Source organism: Lemur catta, chromosome 6, assembly GCF_020740605.2.
Source record: "Lemur catta isolate mLemCat1 chromosome 6, mLemCat1.pri, whole genome shotgun sequence".
In the NCBI taxonomy this organism is placed as follows: domain Eukaryota; kingdom Metazoa; phylum Chordata; class Mammalia; order Primates; family Lemuridae; genus Lemur; species Lemur catta.
The window spans coordinates 34,376,314-34,398,017 of NC_059133.1; the positions used below are offsets into that span (position 1 = coordinate 34,376,314).

At 37.6% G+C, this 21,704-nt stretch overlaps 1 protein-coding gene across 1 annotated transcript in view; it reads right to left on the reverse strand.

Moving 5' to 3' along the window:
• The window catches only part of ACSS3 (acyl-CoA synthetase short chain family member 3), a 123,125-nt gene extending 102,947 nt beyond the window's left edge, over positions 1-20,178 (reverse strand). Inside the window, exon 1 of the mRNA XM_045553301.1 lies at positions 19,637-20,178. Coding sequence (XP_045409257.1) covers positions 19,637-19,947 — 311 coding nt within the window. The 5' untranslated portion in view covers positions 19,948-20,178. The remainder of the gene's footprint in view (positions 1-19,636) is intronic.
• Between the last annotated feature and the right edge of the window lie 1,526 nt (positions 20,179-21,704).

The window sequence follows — 21,704 nt, forward strand, 5'->3', positions numbered from 1 at the left end:
AAAATAGGATGAAGGGTGGCATCAAAGAAAACTGAGTTTTTTATGATCTGTGGACGTCAAGTTTATATTCGCTTTAAGGGAAACCTGAGCCAGGAATAAAAAGAAACAGTTTTAAAGTAAAGGAGGGAACTAACGCTTTGCTACTCACCAATATTGTGTCAGGTTCTGAGTTTGCCTATTTATGTACATGAAATCATTTAATCCACCCAATATCCATTAAGGAAGACAATGGCATCACCACTGTAAAGATGAGAAATGAGGCTCAGTGAGGTCAAATAACTTCTCAGAATTATAAAACTAACGTGGCAGACTGGAACTCAGTGCTTTCTGACTCTGAGGAAAGGGTTATGAGTGTATTCCAATGTTAAGTGTCTGTGTTCTTGAGTAATTCTTGTGCCCTCCTAGACTGCCTGCTTCCTGTAGGCAGAGACCTCATGTTAGCTTATTAATGGCACATAGCAAATGCTCAATAATTATTGTTAAATAAAAGCCTGTAAGTGTGAATGAATGTGAACTGAAGTAGTGTTCTTCTAACATGTTAACAAAAATGAGTCTTGTGAGATAAATGGTCAACCCTCAGCAAAAACAATGACTAGCTCAAAAGACTACCATTGCACAGAAATAGAGAAGGCTTTAAGCATTTTTAAGAGGGCATCATTTCGCTTTATTCACACAGTGACATTCCATCCAAATTACAGATACTTGGCCTTGGGAAGTATCAACTCACTGTTCCAGGAAACCCTCCAAATTGGGTAATTGCTTACTTGGAGCAGCATAATAGCTGTATTTTAATTTAACCACTAGGGGTATTGTTTTTATAAAAGTACTTGGAAAGCACATCTCTCTGTAGGAGAGATAATTATTTTAACAGAGCACCCTAATGCAAAGAGAGAGCCATTCTTTAGTCCAACGGATCCTTCCTACGTGAGCAAGTATACTCCTAATATGGCTGCATAACACCGTCTCTAGCCACAGATTGCCAAGTCGCGACATAAAAGGACAACACAGACATATGCAGCCATGCCAGATCATCTCGAATTAAAACTAAGTGAATTGCCAATGGTGAGAAATTCAGCCAACAGGAAAAAGAATAGAAAGAAAGGCTTTCAGGAAATCAATACCTGTTATCTGAACTGCATCCACCGTCAATGAAAAGAAAAGGCAACAATGAATGATCTTAAAGATTCTCAGGTTGTGAGTCATGCCTGACAGTAAATTCAAAAACGGTAAGGACACCATTTTATCTTGTTTTATTCGTATTCTAGAAGAAAATGCAGGAAAAACTGAGAACTGAAGTTAAAGGAAATAGGATTTGGTTTAATATGAAAAGGAAATTATTAAATTATAATCAATCAAATTAATATTAAGGGTCTAAAGTAAAAGATCAAAACACATTTAGATTCCAAAGAATAAGTGTATTAAAATCAATACAATGCTAAATAAACATAAACTGAAAAGCACTTTTTTTTTTTTTAAAGAAAAGCAAACTTTATCCATTGGCCTTTTTCATAATAGTTAGGACACTCTTAGGAACAGTGGCCCCCAGTCAATCAAGACAAAAATAAGTCACGATGAGCTCATAAGGAACCAAACTCCAAACCAGCACAGGTTCCTAGAAAACCAGACTTACAATCTAGGATGGGCCCAGGAGCCACAAGCAGGGAACTTTAAACCTCAGAATTATCCAGAGAAACAGAAGGGGGTACGAGGGAGGGTGTGCTCTCCTCTCTGATGTCAACTATTAACAGTATTTGTTGGAAAAAGCAGAAGCGGCCTCTCGGCATTTAATACTGATGATAAGAATGATGAAGTGATGAAGGAAGAAGAAAAGAGGGAGGCAGAGAATGGAGCAGAAGCAGCAATGGCAGCATAACACAGGGGAGGAGGAACCCAACTTGTTTACATGGTGTTATTTTACTCTGGGCAAGGAAAAAAAACGAGAGGAAGAAAGGGGAGTAATAAATAAGAACTGACACACGTTCTCTAATCCTGAGAACTGCAGGACTGTATATTTTTTTTCTTTTTTCATATTACATCTTCATCTTAGCTAACCATTTCTTTCTCCTTCTTGTTATAACTCATGCAGAATGGCTCACTGCAAGGTTCTGATGAAACGCTCCGGCTGAGGCTCCCAGAAGGCAGACAGCATATTCATTAACTCATTCTGCCCAACGAGTAGCTCATGTCCACAGAGAGATGTTGGATACAAGCTCTCATTAAAGAGGAATACAATCAATCATTTTGAACGTCCAAGAAGAACTTTTTCTTTCCATTGAGGCTTATAAATTATTCCAAGATTATTTCTATAAAGACTGTGTCATTGGGAGATATACACAGGGAGCACCGATTGTGTCTGTAATGTTTTATTGCTTACAGAAAAAGATCTGAAGCAAATGTGACAGAATGTTGATATTTTACAGATTTCAGTGTTGAGTGTCCTCGAAATTATTATCTTTATTTATTCTTTAAACATTTCATACGTAAAAAGACTGTGGGACCTTATTCACAATATTTATTAGTTTTTTTGGAAAACAAATTGACAATATACATCAAAAAGTATACAATTAGCTTTTGACTCAGAAATCTAAGAATTTATCAGAAAGAAAGAAACAGAGAAAGAGAGAGAGAGAAAGAGAGAGAGAGAAAGAGAGGGAGAGAGAGAAAGAGAGAGAGAGAAATCTTTGGAATGCTGTGTCCAAAGATGCAAATATATCTGCCTATTTATCATAGCAAATAAAGAGAAACCATCTAAATGCCAATATAAAGGGATTGTGAAATAAAAATTTTATATTCACCCAATATGTTAAAATATTCTGTAGAACTTCAAAATCATGGAATAGAAAATAGAAAAGTGGAAAAAAATCACAACTTATTACATATGGAAAAATCAGCTATCAAATAATGACAGTATAAATTTCATTTTTCTGTAAGGATGAAAATAGAGACCTAGAAAGTCAAACAGACTGACAAACAGACATAGATTCTAGATTTTTAACAGGCATAACACCTACACGTACTAAAAATTAGTGAATGCGAAAACTGGTGAATCTGAATAAGGTCAATAGTTTAATTAGTTAATTTTATTGTGCCAATGTCAGTTTTGGTTTTAATAATATACCATAGTTATGTAAGATGTTACCACTGGGTGATCAGTACAAGTGAACTCTCTGTACTATTTTGGCAACTTCTTCTAAGTCTATAATTATTTCAAAATAAAAAGTTAGAACAAAAAAATGACTGAAGGGAATGATACCAAATATACCAAGATAATTTGGCTTTCATGTGTTTATCTAATTAAAACATAAAGTAATACTACTTTTATAGCAGGAACAAAGGCATAAACCTACATTTTAACCAGAATTATTTCTAAATAAAAAAGTTACACTTAAAAATAATTTAAATGTAAGGGTCAAATCTAGGCTTTATGTTTATAAAGCCTCTCTTCTTTTGATTAAATCGCACTGCACCTCCATCTAACATCTCACCGATATCTCTCATCAATAAAACCTTACACAGAGACACAAACATAAAATAGACATATTCACAAAGACAAGTCCAACTATACTAAATAGACACCATTGGACGTAACTTAAAATGCTAACCAAAACAGATAAAATTTCTGTTATGCCTTTTTTCCTAGCTTTATCCTCAAAATAATGAGAACAATGTTACAAACTGCATCTTTGGTACATCTTTGTCAATTCTCCCACTACCTACACACCACATTCATAGACGAAACATTTTCTCTTAAGGTTACAATAATTTGAAACTGGAATACAGTACATCCAGTTCAATTATCCGAGAGTTCATTATCTAGCTGGTGCTAACCAAGCCCATTATTTCCCTTTATTCTCTCTTTTGTTACTTGTCTTTTCCTTGCCTTCCTGCTTATTAGCACCTCTAGGAGAAAGCAAGAGGCTGCACATAGGGATAAAATTAAAATCGGTTGATTTTTTTAATCTATTAAAGGATTCATTAGTTAAAAAATGACTGCTGTGCACCAGAACAGGAGGCTGTGTGCCCTAGTTATTCACACCTCAACAGTCAAGGCAATTCAGAGTAGAACTGATTGTAAAATAAAATGGATTTTATTGCCCATGTTTTCAGAAAATAATAACTAGATAGTCCATATCATTTGTGATTACTCTTCCTTTATTGAACAGGAAAATGAAGGCTATCTTATTATAAGCAAAAACATCACTTTCCCCTGTGATGTATGACATTGTTTTGCAAAGTTAATACTCTATCTGGACTCTTATCCAGCACCTGGAATAGTGCCTAGTTCATAGAAGTCATTCAGTGAATGTTTGATAAATGAACAAGATTAAGAAGGAACAAATGCATTAATGAATAAATAATCCCAGATCTAAAAAAAATTAAAACACACACTTTTGTATAGCATTCTAATAAAGACACAAGTGTGTGCGTGTATGTATGTATGTATGCACCTGGCTTGTTTTTAAATCTGTAACACCAAAAGCATGAGGAAAAAATAGGATTAATGGGAGAGGAAATAGGGCACAAAGAGAAACTGATACATGCTAAAGCCTGCTTTTTAATCCTAGATCTGCCATCTATATACCAAGTGAACATTAGCAAGTTACTTAACTTTCAGTTCTTCTTTGAGAAAGTATGCTTTTGAGAAGTTAAATAACTATGGTAAGAGGTATTGTTATTATTACTATAATATGTTTTGTATCCTGTAATGCTTTAACACACACAAACACACACACACACATGCCACACACATACACACAAATACACACTTATAGAGTAAAATCATCTTTTAGAATTTAAGAGATTTTGGTTTTAGAGTAGTACTATATCCAACAAATAGTCTTTGAAATACCTAGATATTTAATAAAAAAGAATATCTTCCTTATTAAAGGTATTTTTATTAATTATAAATTTGACGATTAATCCTTTTATAAATTAGGAAACCAAGAGAAAATTTCATCAAATTAGATCTATTAAACCTGTAACTGCAAATTATATTTCAGACAGCTCTTGAAATATTCATGTAAGATAATAAGATGTTTGTAGTAGACATATGTAGGAGATGTTGTCAGGATCTAGTATTTTAAATAATAATAAAAATAATAAAATCACTTTTATATTTTTCCAAAATTCAAGCTTTTTACAGACTAATATAAGCTTTTACTCTAAGTGACATAACATTAAAATTTTTTCATAATTTGTGATAACATAAATGTACTCTAAGAAGAAATAACTTTTTATGTTATCTGATTGCTATCACTTTTAAGTTTTGATTTTTGTTTAACATATTTACTTAAAAATGACAATCCAATAACATGATATCAATCCAACTCTTAAAATCTGAAATCCTTGGAATCTGATATGTGCCAGAGAGGGAACTTTTCCAGTTCATACACATATTAATTCAGTCAGTCCTCCATCACCACAGGTTCCACATGCATAGATTCAACCAACTTTGGATCAAAAATATTTGAGAAAACAAATAACAATATAAAGATAAAAGATAATACAAATTTAAAAAATACAATATAACTACTTATATAACACTTACATTATATTAGGTATTAAAAGTAATCTAGAGATGACTTAAAGTATATAGAAGGATATGCATAGGTTGTTTGCAAAAACTGCACTATTTAATAAAAGGGACTTAAGCAACTGCAGATTTTGGTTTCTGCAGGGAGGGGGTGGTGTCCTGGAACCCATCAATCCACAGATACCAAGGGATGACTGTACTTGGTCTGTACCACATAAATGAGGTGTTTGCCTACTTGTGTAATGTATGTCTTTATCTTGATGAATAGAAACCCATAGATTGTAAAATAACCACTACTGCAGATTAAAAATCAATGAAAGAGCTAAAGAGGAACAAAGAAAGCCAGCTGCCTCAGAATAAAGTGTACACTCACGAAGACAAAAGAATTTCAAACTCTTTGATGCCTTGATAGAAGATTAATGGATCATTTTGGGTTCTGATTGAATGGATGATTCAGGTAATATCTACCTGCAATTTATATAGGAACCCAGATTTAGGAGATGGATTAAGAAGTTTAATCTGCACGTGTGAAGTTTTAAAATCAGTACAACTGATATAAACAACGCTCTGTGCATTCCACTGTGGTGATAACAACTGTGATTTAGACTTGCACCAGGCCTTCCTATTATTAAGTGGGGATGTATTACATTACTGGTAAGAGAAAAATATCAATGGTATGTGAGCTTATATGCTGGATGTGTAGTGACAAAATGGAGATGAGTAGTGAGAATTCTTTGCCAAACTATTAGGTTGGTGCAAAAGTAATTGAGGTTTGGACCATGAATTTTAAATCATTATAACTAGGTTCGAATACATCCTTAATCAAAATAGGAACCATTACAATCAACACATTTTTGCCAATGAGAAATAAGTTTATTTATTCTTGGAGCATAGAAATCCATGCTTTGGGATTCTAGGAACTCTTGGAAAGCATTTTCTGCAACCTGCTGGTTGTAGAAATGTTTTTCCTGCAAAAAGTTGTCGAGATGCTTGGAGAAGTAAGTGGTAATCGATTGATGAGAGGTTAGGTGAATATGGCGGATGAGGCAAAACTTCATAGTCCAATTTATTCAACTTTTTTTTTTTTTTTGAGACAGAGTCTCACTCTGTTGCCCGGGCTAGAGTGAGTGCCATGGCATCAGCCTAGCTCACAGCAACCTCAAACTCCTGGGCTCAAGCAATCCTACTGCCTCAGCCTCCGGAGTAGCTGGGACTACAGGCATGTGCCACCATGCCCAGCTAATTTTTTCTATATATATTTTTAGTTGTCCAGATAATTTATTTCTATTTTTTAGTAGAGACAGGGGCCTCACTCAGGCTGGTCTCAAACTCCTGACCTCGAGCGATCCACCTGCTTCAGCCTCCCAGAGGGCTAGGATTACAGGCGTGAGCCACCGCACCCGGCCCAATTTATTCAACTTTTGAAGCACTGGTTGTGTGACCTGCGGTCGGACATTGTTGTGGAGAAGAATTGGGCCCTTTCTGTTGAATAATGCTGGCTGCAGGCGTTGCAGTTTTCCATGCATGTCATCGATTTGCTGAGCATACTTCTCAGCTGTAATGGTTTCACCAGGATTCAGAAAACTGTAGTGGAACACCCAGCAACAGACAACCAAACAGTGACCATGACCTCTTGTTGGTACAAGTTTGGCTTTGGGAAGTGCTTTAGAGCTGTTTCTGAGTCCAACCACTGAGCTAGTTAACACAGGTTGTCATATAAAATCTACTTTTTGTTGCACATCATAATATGATCAATAAATGGTTCATTGTTGTTGAGTACAATAAGACTACACTTCAAAACAATGATTTTTTTTTATTTTTGGTCAGCTCATGAAGCACCCACTTATGAGCTTTTTCACCTTTGCAATTTGCTTCAAATGCCAAATGACAGGTAGAATGATCGACACTGAGTTCTTCAGCAACTTATCATGCAGTTGTAAGAGGATCAGCTATGATGATTGCTCTCAGTTGGTTGTTGTCAACTTCAGACGGCCGGCTGGCCGGCCACTGCATTCCTCATCTTCAAGGTTCTCATCTCTTTTGCAAAACTTCTTGAACCACCACTGCACCGTAGTTCGTTAGCAGTTCCTGGGCCAAATGCCTTGTTGATGTTGCAAATTGTCTCCGCTGCTTTACGACCCATTTTGAACTCAAATAAGAAAATCGCTTGAATTTGCTTTTTGTCTAACATCATTTCCATAGTCTAAAATAAATATAAGATAAATAGCAAGTAATGTCATTAGCAAAAAAACATAAAGCGAAAAATGTGCATTACAACAATGTATAACATAACCACATTTATTTAAGAATGTATTCCAACATCAAATGGCAAATTTCAACAATGCTAAAACCACAATTACTTTTCCACCAACCTAAGAGCTTAAAGGGAAACAAGATTGATGTGCTTTTTAGAAAGAACCACTAAAGATTTTAAGGTAAAATCCTTACAGGCACTGGAAGGAGATGAAATCAAGAAGACATGTGCAAGTTGGCTCTGGGAAAACAGTGAAGACTTAAACCCCTCTAAGATGAGAGAGGAGCATGGAAGACACATAGAAACACAGAGCACAAGTAAAGAGAAAGGAAGTTAAAAAATCTCTGGTTAAAATTTTTAGAGTTCTACATTGCTGCCATTCTTTTTCATTCTTTCTGGGTCCTGTCATCTAAACAGTCATGTAACAACCAGACAGAAGTTAAAAAGTATAGTTATAATTTATAACTGAAATTAGGCTCTACAATGTGACCCAACTGGGTTGAAAAGGTTAAGTCCACCACTGTGTGACTTTGGACAAGCCACTTATCACTCTATACATTCATTTACACAGTTATAAAAATGCATTATAACCATAACTATTTCATAAGGTTTGGGGAGGATTCAAAGAGACAATGCATAGATATTGCTTAGCGTGAGGCCCAACTCAGAGTTAGTGTTCAATAATTAATAGTGCTGTTGTTGCTATTGTTGTTTTGTTATTATTACTATCTTTATTATCATTATTGAAAGATAGTATATCAGGGTTAAAGAAAGGAATGGCTCATTCACAAGTTAGAGTAATAATCATAGGTGAGTTTCCTTCTCATTCTAATACAAACTCTCCAAATACTCACGTCTTATTTTGGGTCACCCCCCTAAACACTCAAAGGAAGCATTTAACATTTTTAGATCATTTGTTCTCCAAAGTTTGCCAACATCCATGGAATAACACAGATAAGTGAGAGAAACAACTCACTGTCTTTGTATTAGATTCCTAAAAGTGAGATATTCTTATTAGAACTAAGAGAGCTGGATGCAATATGATTCCTAAGAAATACATCTCTGCATTTAACATATGCCATTTACCAAGGTTTGCCTACCTGAGTGTCTCCCTTTTGCACGTACAGAAGGAAACTAGGATCAAGATGACGGGCAATGAAAGAAAAATAAGAAGGAATACTAGACATGAATACATTAAAAAGTAAACAAAATCAACAGCTTTCATAGTTACAAACATACAGTGAGAATCCTAGTATTTTCTTTTACTGAGAGGTTGGAGAAAAGAAAAATTTTCAAACATTCATAATTGGATAAATTAATTAGGCTATTTATCACCATGCTCTTGTAAAAATAACATTAAAACATACTGCAAGCAATGAATAATGTGGTCATTAAAGGTTTTCCTTAAGCCAGAAAACCAACAGAGCATTCTTAAGGAAGAGATTAATATTGCTTCCTACCGTCCAGAAAACATGTCTAAAGTAGTTTTCAACTCATTTAAACCTCCCCTCCTCCCACCTTTGTGACTGTGGTACACAATTTGAAAAAAAAGTTTAATTTTCAAACAGCATTTATTATTCCATATCTAAAATGTTTCCAAGATATAGATCCACATTTTTAAAACTCTTCTTACACCACTATTTTATTGAAAAAATGTAAATTACTTTAAATGCCTCAAACTATTTATGTACATTAGCACACTTAATCATCCCAACAGTCCTATAAAGTTATTATTTCCCTCTCAATAAGAATAGGTTGGATTATGCTATACATTAACAACTGCAAAATCTCAGTAATGTGCAAAAATAAATTTATTTCTCACTCATGCCACTCTGCTATGGGTCCAGACGTACTCCTCAAAGCTTTGTCACCTGTGCATTTTTGCTCAGCAATCCAAATTGCTTCTATTCTATATGTGCTTCCACAATGGCTATGGCAGATGAGAGAGGACTGAGGATTGAAGCTCTAGCAATTAACTGCTTCACCCTGAAGTGACAAGCCTTATTCCTCTTATTGCATTAGCCAAAGCTAATCACAAATGTGGGGAAGACCAAACCTCCTGGGTTGTTCACAGTGGAATAGAACCGATGAGAGGAAATTGAAAGCACACGGTAATACCCACCAGTGTGCATTTTATAGTTCCCCCATTTTATAATTATTTGGAGCAAGGTATTATTCAAAGAATAGAGCCAAGATTCTAAGCCAGCAATCAGTTTGTTTTTTTCACTAACTGATCCTCAACTTTTTTTTCTCTTACACACCAAAATTAGGGTATTCAACAAGTTCCCATTGCTAGCCGTGGCAAACTTCATTTGGATTTAAGGAGGGAGAGTTGGGAGGAAGGCACAGTCCGGGCATTTGTGGTTTAGACACATACTTAGCTCTCAACTGAGAATCAATGAATGTCTATGAAAATAAGAAAAAGAGTGCAGAGAAAACAAACAAAGTGAGATTAGTGCAAAAGTAGACTTTTCTAAGCTCCCATGCATTCATTAGCTTAAAGTTATTTAGCAAACGGTCGATAATACTGATTTTATGTCCCTTCGGCTACTAAAATTTTTCATCATTTTTATCTTACTGAATTTTTTTTGCAAATATCTATATTGATCAGGTTTACAGTAGAGACTAAGGATTCTTTTTATTTTTCTTCCTCTTCCTCTTTTTCTTCCTGCCCCTCTCCTTCTTCCTCTTCCTCTTCCTCTACCTCCTCTTCCTCCTTCTCCTCCGCTTTTTCTTCTTCTTTTTCATCTTCTTCTTCATCTTCCCAAATTTCTTTTATTAATACTTAACTGATGTATTTACTTAGGAGAGACATCCTGAAAGATTATACTTGGGAAGTGTTGTTTGCTAACATCAAAACCTTAGAAGAAGGTATTCCTGTTGTCCAGAGTCAGCTCATAAGTCAAAGCCCTGCAAACTTCAGTTGCTTTTCTTCTATTAATACTTAGAGCAATTAATGTTTTAAATCAGTAAAGTCATATAATTAAACTCTATCCCTCTCTAACTTAGTATCTGAAAGAGCCTCTGCTTTCTGTTATTCTAATACTTCCAACAGGACTCTTTCAAACTCGAAATTCTTAAACTTTAATTTTCCTAGATTTTTGAGAATGGTACCTTTCTCCATGCACTCTTACTTCATTTAGCCATAATACTGGAAAAAGCAAATATAATTAATATCTTTAATATAATTTATTCTCTATTCACATAGTTTAGATAAAGGATTTGAGTTTCACATTCACATATACGTCGTAAGACTGTAATTCAGAGAGGTTATTACATTCACATATGTAATTGCGAAGATTCATTAGCCTCCCACACATTTCTCCTGAAAACGTCACACCACAATGGAAAGCAATGATCTCCCTCGTGGAGTTGCTGCTTGTTGCTTATGAAAGTAGAAATTCTTTTTTAAAAAGACCAAATAACTTCAACCACTGGATTTTTTTTTCTTAACTGACAGTATATGGCATGAATAAAGGAAAAGTAAGCCGCCTACCAGGTGCTAAGAGTTTGGATTTTCCCCCAATACCTGGTAGTTGATCAGTCACAGCTGATTGAATTTCCATTGTTCATTGATTGTGCTATTTGCCAGGCAATCCATCCTTGCTTATGTAATTGCAGCATTCCTGTAGTTCATTCTGTTCTGTCCTGAAGGTTCAGCAGCATGACAGGCTGAGAAAATTAGATACCGCACAGCACCAAGCTGCTGACCTTCAGAATACAAAATAAGGCTCATCTTTTAAAATTGTTCCTTCTTGATGAGGTTATTTTGAGGGATCTTACATTTCTAACAGGCAATTTTTCATGCCAACCACACAGCTTCGTAAAATATTTTTACATTTTAAAAATAATGATTATTTTAAATTTTAAACATATCTGCACTATGCACAATGCTATGAATAAATTGATTTAATTTGCACAGTTTGTCCAAAGGGCACAAATTTTTTATCTTTAGATAAAACTCTCACCTTCAAACCAAAATTAAATGTAACTTTAAAAATATCTGATAAATATGAAGAAAAGTGCACAGAATCTTAATAATAATAAAAATGACTGAATTTCTCAGTGTAATGTGGCTGAGTATTTATTTGTTTGCCAAAGAACCAACCAATCAGTAGGGGGATTAAATTGTGTTCTGGTTACATAAAATCCACATTATGTTTTTCTTATTTCTTTTCCTTTGAAACAATCTCTAACTCACAGAAAAGTTGCATTTACAAGATAAAGTATTTTTCCCTCTGAATCATTTACTGACATAAAACCCAATAACCCCAGAATAATTTAATACATAATTTCCACATATAAGGACATTCTTCTAGAGAACCACATTATAACCATCAAATTCAGAAAATTAACACTGACACATTACTACCATCCAATCCACAAACCCCTTCCTTGTTCCTTACCTGTCCCCAAAATGTCAATTACAGCAAAAGTATCCAATTCAGAATTACCTGTTACATTTAGTTCACATCTCTTTGGTCTCCTTCAATTTAGAACAGTTCCTTAGTCAAAAATCTACCAAGATTTAACAAGATTTGGCAACGGGGCTTCTGGAACACTTCTAGATATTTCTAGGAAAGTATTATAAGCTTAGAACCAGGATCCCTAGAGTTATTATTACTAGCTCCGGTCTACCCCCTAATAACTAGCTTTGTGGCCTTAAGCTTCAGTTTCATATTAGAAAGGGCACGATGATACTAACTTTGCAGCATTTAGGGGAGGACTAAATGGAAATACATGAGAAACTCAGGTGTACAGTTCATGGCTTAGAGAAAGCACTCAGCAAATATTAATGCTCACATCCCTTTTCAACCGTTTTGGTATATCATAAGAACCATTGCAGCATGTAATATATATCTACTGAGTCCTCTTTATTCCATTTTTTAGACTTTTCCATCCTGTTTTTTCCAACTTCTAGAATCTAAAGGGGGAAAAAAAAAAACCTAAGAAACCACACAAAGTTCAACTTGCAAACACAGGGAATCCTGTTGAGCAATAGGTTTCAAACTAAGCAAAATTCCCTTTATTGGTATTTCACAGATTTCTTCACTTCTGCATTTAAATATAAATTTTTCCTAAACGGGGGGAAGGGACAGGAGGGGTGAGGAGGAAACTATCTTTTACATGTCCCAGGTACCTGCACACACTGTTATCCTGCCTCTTCTACATTTTTGCCGACCAGCTCGTTCACTCTGTAACGCACTATTCTGGCTTTGACCCTCATCTCACCACTGACATCACATTATTAAAAGTCACTAAGGATCTCTGAGTCACAGCTAATTTCCTTCACATCTCAGTAGCCTCAAAACACCTCTAAAGCCCTTGGCCACTATTGACTCTTCCTATTTTCATCTCTTCTTTCCTTTATACTCATGACACCAAAACATACTGTTCTTCCTTCTCCTACTTCTTTGAATAAGTCTCACCCATTTACATAGTTTTTTTTCCTCCTACTTCTCTCCAAAGTTCAGTCCTTACTATTTTTCTCTTCTCTTTCCTCTCTCTCTCTCTCTCTCTCTCTCCCTCCCCCTCAACATTCATAAGCGTTTAACTCTCACCTCTTTGCAATATATACTCAAATCTATAATTCTATTAATTAATATATCCCACTTTCTCCCAGTGTTTTTTTTTTTTTATTTCAGAATATAATGAGGGTACACAGGTTCTGGTTACATAATATTTGCTTTTGTACAGTTTGAGCCAAAGTTATAAGTATGCCCTTCACCCAGAAAGTGGGCATTATGGCCGGGCGCGGTGGCTCACGCCTGTAATCCTAGCCCTCTGGGAGGCCGAGGTGGGTGGATAGCTCGAGGTCAGATGTTTGAGACCAGCCTGAGCGAGACCCTGTCTCTACTAAAAATAGAAAGATATTATCTGGACAACTAAAAATATATATAGAAAAAAATTAGCCGGGCATGGTGGCGCATGCCTGTAGTCCCAGCTACTCGGGAGGCTGAGGCAGGAGGATCGCTTAAGCCCAGGAGTTTGAGGTTGCTGTGAGCTAGGCTGATGCCATGGCACTCATTCTAGCCTGGGCAACAAAGTGAGACTCTATCTCAAAAAAAAAAAAAAAAAAGAAAGTGTGCATTGTACCCGTTAGATGTGAATTTACCCATCGCTTCATCCCCCCACCTATTTGATTTCTGCTGAGTATTACTTCCGTATGTGCACGTAAGAGTTGATCGATTAGTTCCAGTTTAGTATTGAGTACATGTGGTATTTGTTTTTCCATTCTTGCAATACTTCACTTAAAAGAATGGTCTCCAGTTCATTCCAGGTTATTACAAAAGATCCTCAATCTCCCAATTTTAAACCCAGTATCTTTAATTGTCCAATCAATTCCTCCACTTGGACATTTGACTTAATTTCTTGCAGTTACCATGACTTCCTTCCTTCCCAGTACTCTGCTGCTAGTTAGTGACTATGTCTAATTTAATCTTGATTTCTGAAGTTCTTCTTTTTCTCTTTCTTTTTCTTTTCCTTTTTTTTTTTTTCTTTTTTTTAGACAGGGTCTTGCTATGTTGTCCATGCTGGACTTGAACTCCTGGTCTCAAGCAATCCTCCTGCTTCAGCCTTCCAAGCAGGTAGGACTACAGGCACATACCACAATGCCTGGCTTTTGAAGTTCCTCTCTTTCTGTATCTCTTACTCTTACCCTAGTTTATTGGACACATTGTTCATGTTAGCATTACTCTGATCTTTTAAATCTCTCATCCCCCAATCTCCCAAGAAATCTTGAAATCTGAGGTCAAACTTGGTCTCTAATACCATTACCTTCATTACAAAAAGCTTCCACAGATCATCACTGCCTTTGTAGGCACTGCAAACAAAATGCTCACGATGGCAAAGTTAACGACAGGGACAGGCAGAGTATATGCAGTAGTGGAGGGGACAGTGGATAACAAATAAGTATATACACCATTTAAAGGTCTAGCAACTGCTAAATTCCAGCCAGTGTCACTGTGCTGTAATACCAACCTATTACTGACAGATATTTGTTTTGTTTTCATGAGAAGTCCAAAGGCTGAATTTTTATAGGAAATTTAGAGTTTAGATAAAATCTCCCAATGTTTAAATATTGACAACTAATTAAACAAACAAACAAAAACATCTGAGTCAAACAAAGCCAGTCGGCAGGCTTTCTGCCAGTTTGTGATCTGTGGCCAAAGAAGTTAATGCAAAACCTTTACCTTGCTATCCCAAGCCCTCTACAACCATCCCGAAACAATCTTCTGGTATCAAGTACCAGTAACTTCGAAAAACCACTACAAGCCAACTGGTCTATTATAACTATCTTCCAACGGCACTTGGCTCTTACCTCTATGCTTTTGTCATGTTGTTCTGCTCAAAAAAATGCTTTTCCTCCTCTCTAAGTCCTAAGATCCAGTCTAAATGCTACCATTTCCCCAAAAAACTTCTTGGACCACACTAGCTCATGGGACTGTCTCTTTCATATTCCAGAGATATTCATACTTAGTTCTACGTATCAGGCCCAGTCCTAGACATTTTACAAGCTTCACTCACCTAATTTAATCCTTAGAAACTGATATTGTCCTTATTATCATTTTATTATGAAGTTATTGAAGCTTTCTCAAAGTAAGTGGCAGAGCTGAGGTTGAACTCAAGCCTGTATTGCTCCAGTACAGAGGGAAAAATAGAAAATTCATATTTTTGTCATCCATTATATGACAGGTGCTATGTGCCAGGAAAAAATAAAAAATCTTTAACATCACTCACAAGATCATTCACAATATGGCTCTCTCCTTCCATCTCTTGATAATTTCCCTGTCATTTCTTAAACTCCAACAACCTAAGCCTTCTTTTAGTTTCTAGAACTTACTGAACACATCTCACTTCATGGCCTCTGCATATACTATTTTGCCTGGCAGGGTTCCTCTGCCATTCTCAATTGTCTAACCCTTACTTATTCTGATCTTGGCTTAAACATTATTTCCTTAAGACCCCTTTTGTGCTCCTTCTAGACACTATGTTATAACCCCCATTAACTGTTGCAATCCTAGCATCTCCTACAACTCTAAATAAATTTTGTAATAATTTTTTAATGTATGTCTCCCCTGCTTCTGTGTGGTGAGTTTCATCATTATCTCTTTCATCATTTTCTCTGTACTATACACACAATGAGTGAATGATTGATGTCCTTCAATTCTTATGAGCCATTTTAAGACTTGGCAGGATTAAACAACCTTAATCTCATAGCTAGTAAGTAATTGAGATCTTCCATATTGAAAAACCTATACTATTTCCACTATAAAACTGCTAAACAAAATTAAATCATTTTCTAATAAACTATGTTTAGTTAGAGTCTCTTCCTTTTCCATGTATAGTCACTGTCAATAAATATTAAATTCAAAATCAAATGGCATGTAAAGATTCTATCACTGAATGTTGCTGAAATAAAAATAAACTAAAATTGGATTGCAGTGATTCCATAGAAAGAGATAAACTGATTAAACAGAGTCAACCACAATGCATAATGGAAAAGTGAACTGCCTTTTCCTTCAGAGAGTGGGAGCTGTATTTCAATTTCAGGATAGATTGCAGGATTTCTATCAGGAAAAAATAACCAAAAACATTCATTCTGTTGTTCCAGAATTAAAGAAATTACTAAGACGTCTAACTGCTTCGCCTTTGATTACAGTTCTCCACTGAAGTCTCTCTAACAGATTTATTACCCAGAAATCTAGGTGTCAGCAACATGAAATAGACACCAAACTGTGTGGAGAGGCAATTCTTTGCAAGTTCCCAAAGCACCTATATGTAATTGGGATTTGTTTTTTTGAGGATCTCAGAGATTATAGTACGGGAAATGTATTTTACAGGGTTATTCACTACAATCTAAAGTCCCTTCCATATAATACCCTTAAAGATTTCTATTCCATGTTCATATTACTGTATGTGTAAAATACTGGGTGGCTTATTCCACTGTGAAAGCCAATATGCAATACTATTTACCTGGCAGGGCTTTTGATAAGCCTGTGGATTCTGAAGGGAGTTTACTTTCATGAGCAACAAACAGCAAAGCTTACAAGAAAGAAGGAGAATCCCTCTTGCCTCTTGCTAGCCAAAGGGCATCAGAGTCCATGGCTACATGCATGCCAGCTCTGTCTGAGAGAACAATTAGCTGTAACAATCCCTCCTCATTTTGCTTAAGGACCTAACTGCCAATATCTCCTCTCCCCAGATTCCAGCTTCAAAGAAAATAAGCTAATTTCCTTCACACCAAATTGTGGCTGTACTCACCACCTCCCAAAGACACATACAACAAAAATAATCAAATCTATGTATCCTGTTATTTGGCTATCATTTTTAAAACTTATATGTCAGCTCTGCCCTTGATCTTGGGGATATAAAAACAACAACAACAAAACAAACAAAAACAAAAGTACATTCACTCTGCCTTTGAGGTTGGCTTTGTAGAAAATTGCTAACAAGGAATGTCTGCAATTAGGTATCCAACATAGTAATAGGTTCAGATTGAAAACACTGACTAAATGATGTTGAAGATAGATCTCCTACCTCCACTTCCCTCTCCAACTCTGTTCTACCAACCAAAATTCTTAATAAGATTGCCCCACACTGCTAAAATAAATAGAGTCAAAGTTTTATTACTCATTCACTTTGATCATCTGGGCTATTATAATACAAGCGTGGCTGCCTGATTCCAAGACTGCAAAGCTGAAGAACTCAAATACAGTGTCATCAAATGTTGGTGATCTATAATGTGCTGATTTTTTTTTGTTTGTTTGTTTTTACCAGTCATACTGGATGATGTGCTGAATTTTTAAAAATACAATGACCCTTTCACAAAAATGCTCAGTAAAGACAACATTTTATGCACACAATTTTAGAAAATTTAAGCAAGCAACTGGAGATTACTAATAAAAAGCGAGTTATTATTATAGAAAGGAAATCTCCAGGCCTTAGGTGTCTATTTGCTGTACACTTTCACTCTCACTTACTGCAGCCTTCGGGGCCTTTGCTGACCCCTATTGACCCTCTTAAATCACTCCCATCTGTCCTTTTTTCTCTATTGCTACTGTCACTGCCTTAGGTCAGGCCCTCATTGGTGTTTATTTAGAATATTCCAGTGGCTTCTTAAGTGAATTATCTACACACCAGTTTTATGGTAGGGATGGCCACATAAAATAATTCTAGTCCCATATTTTATGATAGATATTTGTACACAGAGCTTTAAGAAAAGGAGAGGAAGTCACACATTCTTAGGAGAGGCAATAATCTCTGTGCTTTGATTTGAGGAATGCTAGGAGAGTTTCCTATTCCTAAAATAATTGCAGTATAAGAGAACAAAGATAACTCTTCTTCCTCTAACATTTATAGGGCCTACTGTATACAAGACATAGCCTTAATCCTTTACTCAGTTAATCCTCAAGCTAGTCCCATATTTGCATTTGAGGAAAGTAAGGCACAAAGAGATTAAGTAACTTGCCTATGAACACACAGTCAGTAACTGAGAGGCAGAACTCAAACCCAGAGAGTGTGGCTCCAGAGTCCATGTTCTTAGTCTTTTTGACTTCCAGAAAGCAGGGGCTATGTTTTACTCACTGTTATATATCTAATGCCAGGTTCACTGTCTGACTCAAAAGAGGACCAATCAAATAATATTGGGAAAAAAATTGAAGTGGAGGTGCAAGATGGTCAGATTCTAAAGGGAACACCATGTTCTGTCCCTAAACACTTATGAGAAGACAGGGCATGGCGAGGACACAGGGCAAGCTCTTGCCAATTCCGTGCCACGTTTCCTACTCTGACCATGCAGGCATTGGTCAAATGCAAACCTGATGATGATGTCAGTTCCTCTGACCTCATTGCTGAGCAGTATTTTTCAAACTTTTACAGGAAACATCCCTCTTTAATGGCTGGCAGATGATACCAGCCTTTAGGGATGAGGCACACAAGAGCTACATGCTGAGTTTCTAATGGACTGTGTGCCTCACCTTCAATATCCTAACAAGTTTAGCATTTATTCTACAATGTATCTCTGTCTGTTGTAAAATAATGCTTATAACTACTTATCGTTATAACTACTTATCATTGCAACTCGAGGAAGAAAACTTTATTCCTACCATTGTGACTGCTAACACCGCTTGGCCTATGTCTATCTGCATTCTTTCTGAGTTCCCCAAACTGCAGCTTAATATACATACACAACAGACCTATCGATTTAATCCAAGCTACTTGGCCCATTACATAAATCTCTTCCCAAGGGAGCTCCCAACTCACCAACCCCTTCTCCCACCTCTCCAACCAATATAGTTATTTGCAACCACGGTCTCAGTCAGATTTCAAGCCGTCTTCCACCTCCTGGACTTTGATGATTAGGCACTTGTAGACTTTGAGAAGACATAGCCATCCTTCCAAACCCTATTTGGGTGTGATTTTATTGACGTTTCTCAACCCTCTTTCTCCCTACAGTGTGTGAATACATAGTAATACTTTCCTGACTTACTATAGTGTTTCCATTTGTTTCCGTGGTGTCTCTCCTACCAGACTAGTGCTGTCCCTGAAGATAGGCCACTGTTTTAGCTCCCTTAAAATCCCAAGTGCCAAGCAGAAGCCCCCGCCATTCAGATAGATAAATCTCTGATTTGTGGGAAACTGGGATCACAATACGTAACGGAGTCCCTCAATAGGAGAAAGCAAGACAGCCAACTATGAAATGAACATCAAACACGAATTGAAAAGTCTGCGCACGTCTCCGATTTCGATTTCCTTTTGTGATACAAGAACTCCAGATTCCAGGTCCCAGGGACTTCCTGGCGCCCAAGAAGTTAGGAGGGATCTGGGCTGGCGAAGAAGTCACTCACCAACTGGTGGAAGGCGGGTGTCTGTTCTCCAGCGTTTTGGTCCAGGGCTTGTACCAGCTGATCTGCTCCGCAGCTTTGCCCCAGAACCTCTCCGGGTCGGCCACCGAGGCCGCGAAGTGCGCCTTGTACTCGCCGGCGCCGCCCGAGGTCAGCGCCCTGCAGCCCCGTCCCCCGAGACCGCCCCACGGGCCCGGGGCCACGAAAGCCCTGCGGGCCGCACCGGCTCCCCGGGCTGGAGAGGACCCGGGCAGGGGCCCCCCAAGGGCCCCGGCGCCGGTGACTTTGCGACATTGTAGCCAAGTCGGTTTCATCGCTGCGCTCTGCGCAAGCCGCGCTGCCCGCGGTCCCCGAGCGCGCTGGTTAGGCGGCGACTGGGGGCTCGCGGTTTCCTGAGGCCCGAGGGGAGCAAGCGGGAGGCGGGGGCAAATTCCGAAGTGAGCCCGGAGCCCAGAAGTTTGGAAGTCACACCGAGAGTTGCCGGGAAAAACCGACCTGGATTTACCGGGGAAACAAGCTGGAGAGGGGGCCCCAGGGCACGGGGTGTCACGGGAGTCCTTGCGGGAGGTGAGTTGTGCAGCTGCAAGAAATCCAACCCTTGCGCAATTCCCACCCCGAGGCTTTCCCAGAAAAGTTGCCCTGAATCTACAGAACGTCCTCCCGATTTCGACATACAAATACTCGTAGGACGAGGCCAAAGGACCCAACTCACTCTCAATTTTCACACAAGCAAGTTGTGTGTGGTCTCTCTGCTTTAATCTTTGGGGAGGGCTTTGGCGGAGACAGTATCGCCTTTGGCCTACAGCGGAAACCACCAACCCTGGGCATTGTCACAAAGCATCTGGATTATTATTATTTCTATTTATTTATTAGTTTATTGAACTCAGCTCAATCCCTGGTTATTAAAAACACAAGCGGCTCCAGGTTAAGGATTGTTCCAGGATTTCCTGACAGCTGAGGGGTAGGAGGAGTAGAAGGAGGTTGTGCCAGCCAAATTGGGAAGTGCTGCTTGGGGTGATTGACAGGCCAGGAGGGAAGGTAACCCAACTGGGATGGAGATTCACCTGCTGACTGGACTCCGCACAGGATCTAGAGGCAGGAAACAGAAAGGACTTGTTGCATTTCCTCCCTTCCAATTTGCCTCTTTGGAGTTTATGTAATTTTTTTTTTCCTAATGAGTAAACAAAGCAAAACAGAAAGAGCTAAATAAAGATGAAATGAATCAAAAGAAAAAAAGGAAGCTGGGAAAATTAAGAGAAAGGTAGTGCACATTACTAGCTGGGATTAACATCCTTCAAGCTCTGCTGTTTTTCATGCGTTAGTGAAATTCAGATACCATCTTTTGCTTTAATATTATGCCAAACACATTGTGTCTGGTCTGACAGTAATTGCAGTTTTAAATGTAAAGATGTATAATCCTAAATGAGGTGAGAAATAGTGGAATGCCCCTGACCTGGGTAGGATCGTAACTTGAGAAGCTGTAAACAAATGATTCTGCAGGAAGAGAATAATACAGAGATAAAGGTTAAACAGAATGGAGATAAATCTAATGCAGAATAGAGAAAGTTTCCTTAAACAGTCGCCTTAGATATCCCCTTTTAACTGAGAAACAAGGCAGTAGACTTTATCCTGACACCTGCAGTCTAAGTTACTCCTTCCAAATGTGTCAAATCAAATGGTGTCTCATGGCAAAAGACATTGTCCACACTTGAATCCAGAGAAAGTTACAAAGCCATTTAACCTCTTGGTCCCGGCCAAACCCAGACAGTTAATTATTGGCACTCAGTATATATTCACACTGTGCTGGGCACTTTAAAAATGTTAGCTCCTGTGATTCTCATAAAAATACTAAGAAGTGGGAACTGTAATTCCCATGTTTAAAAACGGAGCTAGTTTGGAGACAGGTTAACTTTCCCAAGGCCATGAAGCTACCAAGTAAAACAGTCAGGATTCAAACCTTGTTGATGCCCAGAGCTTCAGAGCTGGCATGCCTTGAATTGCAGGTGTGCCATGATACTGATTACTTCTATCTCCAGGTGGGGGGCTGAAGGACAATCCACTCCAATACTGT